General features: G+C 47.3%; 1 protein-coding gene across 7 annotated transcripts in view; it reads left to right on the top strand.

Annotated features, from left to right (window-relative positions):
- LOC115147373 (transcription activator BRG1) overlaps positions 1–5,276 on the top strand; it is a 30,343-nt gene extending 25,067 nt beyond the window's left edge. For 2 of the 7 annotated variants that reach the window (XM_029689592.1, XM_029689591.1), the window contains exons 25-35: positions 1–52; positions 742–905; positions 1,335–1,604; positions 2,163–2,240; positions 2,479–2,697; positions 2,969–3,231; positions 3,523–3,628; positions 3,711–3,812; positions 4,170–4,302; positions 4,533–4,669; positions 4,826–5,276. The exon at positions 1–52 is cut by the window's left edge and continues 115 nt beyond it. In XM_029689592.1, the coding sequence (XP_029545452.1) occupies positions 1–52; positions 742–905; positions 1,335–1,604; positions 2,163–2,240; positions 2,479–2,697; positions 2,969–3,231; positions 3,523–3,628; positions 3,711–3,812; positions 4,170–4,302; positions 4,533–4,669; positions 4,826–4,861 (1,560 nt within the window). In that variant the 3' untranslated portion in view covers positions 4,862–5,276. Of the gene's footprint in view, positions 53–741; positions 906–1,334; positions 1,605–2,162; positions 2,241–2,478; positions 2,698–2,968; positions 3,232–3,519; positions 3,629–3,710; positions 3,813–4,169; positions 4,303–4,532; positions 4,685–4,825 lie in introns of all 7 variants that reach the window. The other 5 variants (XM_029689593.1, XM_029689590.1, XM_029689588.1 and 2 more) reach the window with 3 other exon arrangements.
- The last annotated feature ends 2,903 nt before the right edge of the window (positions 5,277–8,179 follow it).

Raw genomic sequence — 8,179 nt, 5'->3', positions numbered from 1 at the left:
ATCATGGAGGACTACTTCGCCTACCGCAACTTCAAGCACCTGCGTCTGGACGGTACGGCGTGTGTGTGTGTGTGTGTATCGGTATCAGAACTGGGTTCAAATAGTTACTTGGCGTCTTTCTAATACATGCCTGGTGCAGTGGAACAAACGTTACAAACCCCACCCATCTGGCATTCCATAAGGCTCAATCATACTCAAAGTATTTTATAGTCTAGAAAAGAAATACTTTTTGAACCCATGTCTGCTACGCATATGATACAAAATCAAAGTTGGGATTTCTGTCTCTTAGTTGCTGTGTTTTACTCATCCACTTCCCTCTCCTCTCTCTCTCCTCCCTCCGCCCGCCGCCCCCCTCTCCCTCCCTCCCTCCGCCCCCTCTCCCTCCCTCCCTCCCTCCCTCCGCCCGCCGCCCCCCTCTCCCTCCCTCCCTCCGCCCGCCGCCCCCCCTCTCCCTCCCTCCCTCCGCCCACCGCCCCCCCTCTCCCTCCCTCCTCCGCCCCCGCCACCCCCTCTCCCTCCCTCCCTCCGCCCGCCGCCCCCTCTCCCTCCCTCCCTCCGCCCGCCGCCCCCCTCTCCCTCCCTCCCTCCGCCCGCCGCCCCCTCTCCCTCCCTCCCTCCGCCCGCCGCCCCCCTCTCCCTCCCTCCCTCCGCCCCCCGCCCCCCTCTCCCTCCCTCCCTCCGCCCCGCCGCCCCCGTCTCCCTCCCTCCCTCCGCCCGCCGCCCCCCTTTCCCTCCCTCCAGGCACCACCAAAGCAGAGGACAGGGGCATGCTGTTGAAGGCGTTTAACGACCCGGCCTCCCAGTACTTCATCTTCCTGCTCAGTACCAGAGCCGGCGGGCTGGGCCTCAACCTGCAGTCAGCTGACACCGTGGTCATCTTCGACTCTGACTGGAACCCTCACCAGGTAGGGGGAGTAACACACACACACACACACACACAACTCCTAAGGGATTGGCTGGAACCCTCACCAGGTAGGGGGAGTAACACACACACACACACACACAACAAAGGGATTGGCTGGAACCCTCACCAGGTAGGGGGAGTAACACACACACACACACACACAACAAAGGGATTGGCTGGAACCCACAGCAGGTACACTTGCAATGTTAGTAGTTGAAGTCATTTTTGAACATTACTTGAGTGAATATTCAGTTAGAAGTACAAAATAGCCCACTAAACTTGCCATGTTAGTGTTGACATGCCACCATGGGCCAGATACTAACTGAATCATTGCTAGCCATCGGGATTTGAACTACGAATATCTAACGATTCAGCCCAAAGTATCCTACCGTATTCTAACCATCTCTCCCTCTCCTCCCTCTCTCTCCAGGACCTGCAGGCCCAGGACCGTGCGCACCGCATCGGCCAACAGAACGAGGTCCGCGTCCTGCGTCTCTGCACCGTCAACTCCGTAGAGGAGAAGATCCTGGCGGCGGCCAAGTACAAACTCAATGTGGACCAGAAGGTCATCCAGGCCGGCATGTTTGACCAGAAGTCATCGAGCCACGAGCGCCGGGCTTTCCTGCAGGCCATCCTGGAGCACGAGGAACAGGACGAGGTCGGGGCCCCGGGGGGCGTGTGGAAGTCTGGGGGGTCTTGGGTGGGTGTGACTGACGAAAGCCCGGAACTCCCACACCCTCAGAATACCCACGCTGCCCACTGACACACCTACCTCTGTCCGTTGTACTGTTCTTCCCTCTTCCTCTTTTTCATCCGTTGTACATCTCTCTCTCTCTCTTTCTTGCTTTCAATCCCTCTTTCTTCTTTTCACCACTCTCTTTCTCTCACACATTTTGTCCCTTGTGTATTTTGTCCCTTGTGTATTTCCCTTGTGTATTTGTCTTAGGTGGACAAACACAATGTGGATGGTATTTCATCTACACTTCTTTTGAATGCTAATACTGTTTTAAAGACTTTACATGTACTGTAAATTACATGTTGTGTATATTCACCCATTCCTTGATGATTTTACAGAGTGGTGGATTGGATAGTCTGGTCCCAGACCTGTTTGTTCTGTCTGACAATTCCTCGTGTCATTGGTCATATGGTCACAAACAGATCTGGAACCAGGCTATAGAGCTATAGCTTTGCTCATGTCCTTCTGTCCTGCTGTGTGTTGTGTCTGTGTCTGTCCATTGATGTGTGTTTGACCGCTCAGGAGGAGGACGAGGTGCCAGACGATGAGACGGTCAACCAGATGATCGCCAGGAGCGAGGAGGAGTTTGACCACTTCATGGTTAGTTAGTGTCTGATGGTCATTTCTCTGGGTCAACGTGTCAAGGGCCAATCCAATATCTATACATACAATGATGCAGAATACTTTGTTTCTCTGCCTACTACATTACACTTTCGTTTCCTCTCTCTTCTCCTCCTTTCTCCTCCCTCTACCTCTGTCCCATCCTCTGTTTTCTCTGTCTTCTCCTCTCTCCTGCCCCTTCTCCTGGTCTCTATCTCCCCGCCCCCTCCCCCTCCAGCGTATGGACCTGGACAGGCGGCGTGAGGACGCTCGGAACCCCCGGCGTAAGCCCCGTCTGATGGAGGAGGACGAGCTGCCCACCTGGATCGTGAAGGATGACGCCGAGGTGGAGAGACTCACCTGTGAGGAAGAAGAGGAGAAGATGTTCGGGAGGGGGTCCCGCCAGCGCAAGGAGGTGGACTACAGTGACTCACTCACCGAGAAGCAGTGGCTCAAGGTTAGAGGTCAAGGGTCAGGGGTTAAATGACACTCTGGCATTGGTGTATTCATTTGATGTTGTTTATTAAGTGACAAGGTGCTCATCATGTGTTTGCCTCTCTGTTTCTCCCTCGCTCTCTCTTTTTCTCGCTCTCGCTTTCTCCCTCCCTCTCTTTCTCTCGCTTTCCCCCTCCCTCCCTCTCTTTCTCTCTTTCTCTCTTTTTCCCCATCCCTCCCTCTTTCTCCCCCTCCCTCCCTCTCTTTCTCCCCCCCTCTCTTTCTCCCTCCAGGCCATTGAGGAAGGCACGTTAGAGGAGATCGAGGAGGAGGTGCGTCACAAGAAGACCACCCGGAAGCGAAAGCGTGACCGCGATGACCTCCCTGGCCCCTCCTCTTCCTCCTCGGGGGGCAGGCGGAGCCGGGACAAGGACGAGGACGGGAAGAGACAGAAGAAGAGGGGACGCCCCCCCGCAGAGAAACTCTCCCCCAACCCGCCCGCTCTCACCAAGAAGATGAAGAAGATAGTGGACGCTGTTATTAAATACAAAGACAGGTAAGACTGGGGCCAGTGTTCTCTTTAGCTTGCTTTACAATTTTGACTTACATGCTGGTTGGAGCTAGCCTGGGTACCAGTCTGTTTGTGCCGTCACGCCACTCCTTGTCATGCCAAACATGTTTGGGACCAGGCTAGGTTGGATCAAGGTGCTTGCAACACCAGAGTTGTGAGACTGATTTCCCATATGGGCCACAACATGCTGCAGTACTGACAGTCTGTGTAACTGCTGTGTAACATTAGTACTACGGGTACTAACGTCAGTATCTCTGGTGATGTCTTTCACAGCAGTAATGGTCGTCAGCTGAGTGAGGTCTTCATCCAGCTGCCCTCGCGCAAAGAGCTGCCAGAGTACTACGAGCTCATCCGCAAGCCTGTCGACTTCAGGAAAATCAAGGTAAATGAACACACACACTCTCATTCTCATCCCCCCTCTAATCGCTCTCTCTCTCCATCTCTCCTGTCTGTCCCTCCTGTAGGAGAGGATCCGTAGCCACAGATACCGTAGTCTAGGAGACCTGGAGAGAGATGTGATGCTACTCTTTCAGAACGCACAGACCTTCAACCTGGAGGGATCACTGGTGAGACACACACACTTTATACTGGAATGAGTACACAACAACACAAGCACATCGATAACAATAGATGTAACAATAGATTAAATAAGTGAAAGACTTTGTGTGTTTATCGACTTTAACTCACATCGTCCAGTAACTTCATTAGAGATGCTACTTACAGGAGTTGTAACTGCTCTTCCTATATGCGCTCTTGTTCCTGTATAAAAATGTATCAAGGGACCAGTCCTTTTTTTGATCAACTTTTTATTTTAATGTTTTGACCAAATAACAATACCATTGTTGGCACATGTCCAACTGCATCTGTGCATGAGCCTAAAATGGCTACATCCGTCTATCATCTGGTTGCTGCCTCGTTCCCAGATCTACGAGGACTCCATCGTGCTCCAGTCGGTGTTCACCAGTCTGAGACAGAAGATCGAGAAGGAGGAGGACAGCGAGGGAGAGGACAGTGAGGAAGAGGAGGAGGACCTGGACGAAGGCTCCGAGTCAGAGTGTGAGTCATCGCTGAAGAAAGGAAGTAAGGAATGAAGAAGCACAGGAAGGAAGAAGGAAAATAAAAAATATTGAGAAAAATAAAGAATGAATGAAAGACAGAGAGAGAGAGCGATTAAACCAGCCATCTCTGTGACCTTGCAATAAACTGTGTCGTGTTGATCCTGTGGTGTGTGTGTGTGTCTGCATCTGCATGTGTATGATATGAACGTGTGTGTGTCCATCCTCTAGCCCGCTCAGTGAAGGTGAAGATCCGTCTGGGACGGAGAGAGAAGAGTAGTGACCGGGGGAAGGGTAGGAGACGTATGGGACGCACCCGAGCCAAACCTGTAGTCAGCGACGACGACACTGAAGAGGAGCAGGAGGAGGTGAGGGGAGAGGAGGTGTGTGTGTTTTTGCACCTTCCATCTTTGATGTTTTGTTTTATGATCCCTTTGCAAAAATGTGTTGACACCCAGAAATGTTCCCCCTTCTCTCTCTCTTTATATTTCTGTCTCGTTCCTCTCCTGTTCCACCTCTCACAGGAACGCTCCCCCAGTGGCACTGATGAAGAATCCTAAATGGAAACTAGCTACTTCAAGGTCCAACTCTACTTCCATTATTACCAGGTTTTGTTCAGCTCCATTTCATATCTACTTGGGAATGGGGAATTTCACTTAATATTGCCGCCAACTCCCTCCCTGTTATGTATATTAGCACAGCTTTCATAACAATAACTACTGGACAGGAAGCACTGCTTAGGTGTGGAAAATAGAGTCATTCTGCCTCATCCTGTTAGTCGATCTAAACAACCTTGTTAATGTAATATGTGTCAATTACTAAAAGTGTTATTTATTATGTCTGGTGTCTTTTGGGGGGTAAGTTGAGGCCATATACAGTGCCTTCAGTAAGTATTCATACTGCTTGACTTATTCCACATTTTGCTGTGTTACAGCCTGAATTCAAAATATATTTTTTGGACACACATCTACACACAATACCCCATAATGACAAAGTGAAAACATGTTTTTCGAAGTGTTTGCAAACGTATTGAAAATGAAATATCTAATTTACGTAACTTGAGTCAATACTTTGTAGAAGCATCTTTGGCAGCGATTACAGCTGTGAGTCTTTCCGGGTAAGTCTCTCAAGAGCTTTCCACGCTTGGATTGTGCAACATTTGCCTTTTATTCTTTTCAGAATTCTTCAAGCTCTGTCAAATTGGATATTGATCATTGCCATAGATTTTCAAGTAGATGTATGTCAAAACTGTAACTCGGCCACTCAGGAACATTCATTGTCTTCCTGGTAAGCAACTCCAGTGTATATTTAGCCTTGTGTTTTAGGTTACTGTCCTGCTGAAAGGGGAATTAATCTCCCAGTATTTGGTGGAAGGTAGACTGAACCAGGTTTTCCTCTAGGATTTTGCCTGTTCTTACCTGCATTGTTTCTGTTTTATCCAGAAAAACTCCCCCACTCCTTAACAATATGTAGAGTGGTACTCGGTAATGGATTTGACCCCAAAAACATTGCATTGCTTTTCCAAATTTTTTGTAGTATTACTTTAGTGCCTTGTTGCAAACAGGATATAGTTTTATTCTGTACAGGCTTCCTTATTTTCACTCTGTCATTTAGGTTAGTATTGTGGAGTAACTACAGTGTTGTTGATCCATCCTCAGTTCTCCTATCACAGCCATTAAACTCTGTAACTGTTTTAAAGTCACCATTGGTCTCATGGTGAAATCCCTGAGCAGTTTCCTTCCTCTCTGGAAACTGAGTTAAGATGGACGCCTGTATCTATGTAGTGATTGGGTGTATTGATACACCATCCAAAGTGTAATTAATAACTTCACCATGCTCAAAGGGATGTTCAATGTCTGCTTTTTTTATTTTTACCAATCTACCGATAGGTGCCCTTCTTTGCGAGGCATTGAAAAACCTCCCTGATCTTTGTGGTTGAATCTGTGTTTGAAATTCACTGCTCAACTGAGGGACCTTACAATTATCTGTATGTGTGGGGTACAGAGATGAGGTAGTCATTCAAATAGCATGTTAAACACTATTATTGAACACAGAGTGAGTCCATGCAACTTATTATGTGACTTGTTAAGCACATTTTACTGCTGAATTTATTTAGGCTTGCCATTACAAAGGGGTTGACTATTTATAGACTCAAGACATTTCAGCTTTACATTTTTTATTAATAAAAAAAAAATCCACTTTGACATTATGGGGTGTTGTGTGTAGATCAGTGACACAAAATCTCAATTGAATCAATTTTTAATTCAGGCTGTAACACAACAAAATGTGGAAAAAATCCTTTCTGAAGGCACTGCAGGTGTGTGTTCATCGTCTATTTTGACAGAGGCCCTCTGTTTGACAGAGGCCCCCTGTTAGAATTGCCACCGTTTCTTTCTGTGGTGGTTCTAGGAATCTGTGTACATTTGAGCAAGGCTTCGTCCTAAACTGACTTGAGTTGAAATGGAATTGACCCCAAGCTAAAACTGACATACAGTACCAGTCCCATGTATTATACCATAACTCACCCAGTAACTGCACCAGAGATGCTGCTTACAGTAGTTGTAACTGCTATTACTATATACTCTGTTATTACTGACGATTGTATAACAATTAATTAAGGGGCAAATCCTAACTTCCATTTAGGTCGAATTTTCACTTAGTCTCACTTAGGCCTGGATTCAATCCGGAAGCGTGGATGATCCTCGTTCTAGCGCATTTGACATTTAAAGGTAATTCCCGATTGAGCCTACATAGGCAGCGTTTACCGTGAATGCGGTCTCCTCCAACGCGGAAATGTTGACTTTCAATGGTGCATAGTCGGAAAGGGCCGATCGAATTAAATCTATCCCAAAGTCTCCCATTGACGTCAATGCTGACTACGTGAAAATTATATTTAAATGGAAGTTAAGTTTGCCCCTAAGTATTAATAATACATTAAGTAATGTAGCAGTAAGTGAAATTTCAAATGCTTCTATTTGGATGTTGTGCTGCTTTCCTAGCGTAGCTAAGCAAAATGTCAGAATGTTTGAATCTACTTTTTGGCACATTTTCTTCCATGTTTGTTGTTTTTAAGATGACGGACCAGAGGGACAATAGTTCTTCTCTGTATTCATGTATGCCTCATGGCGGTATGGTGTTAGATATCTATGGTTATGTCATTCTAGATATGCATGTAAACACTGAGTGTACAAAACATTAGGACCACCATCCTAATATTGGGATGCGCCCCCTGTTGCCCTCAGAACAGCCTCAATTCGTTGAGGGGATGGACTCTACAAGGTGTTGAATGCATTCTACAGGGATGCTGGCCCTTGTTGACTCCAATGCTTTCCACAGCTGTGTCAAGTTGGCTGGATGTCCTGTGGATGGTGGACCATTCTTGATACATATGGGAAACTGTTGAGCGTGAAAAACCCAGCAGCGTTGCAGTTCTTGACACACTCAAACCGGTGCACCTGGCACTTACTACCATACCCCGTTCAAAGGCACTTAAATATGTTGTCTTGCCCATTCACACTCTGAATGGCACACACACACACACACACACACACACACACATACACACACACACACACACACACACACACACACACACACACACACACACACAATCCATGTCTCAATTGTCTCAAGGTTTAAAAATGTATTATTTAACTTGTCTCCCCCCATCGTCTACAGTGACTTGAAGTGGATTAACAAGTGACATCAATAAGAGATCATAGCTTTCACCTGGATTCACCTGGTCAGTCTGTCATGGAAAGAGCAGGTGTTCTTAATGTTGTGTATACTCAGTGTATGTGTGTAGGATACAATCCAATGTACTTTATTTTTTCATATGACAAAGTTAATGTTATGAGTAGGTCTGAGTGTTTTGTGCA

The sequence above is a fragment of the Salmo trutta genome, chromosome 14 (assembly GCF_901001165.1).
Source record: "Salmo trutta chromosome 14, fSalTru1.1, whole genome shotgun sequence".
Lineage (NCBI taxonomy): Eukaryota > Metazoa > Chordata > Actinopteri > Salmoniformes > Salmonidae > Salmo > Salmo trutta.
The sequence above is the reverse complement of the archived record's forward strand: the minus strand, read 5'-3'. Positions and strand labels throughout refer to the sequence as shown.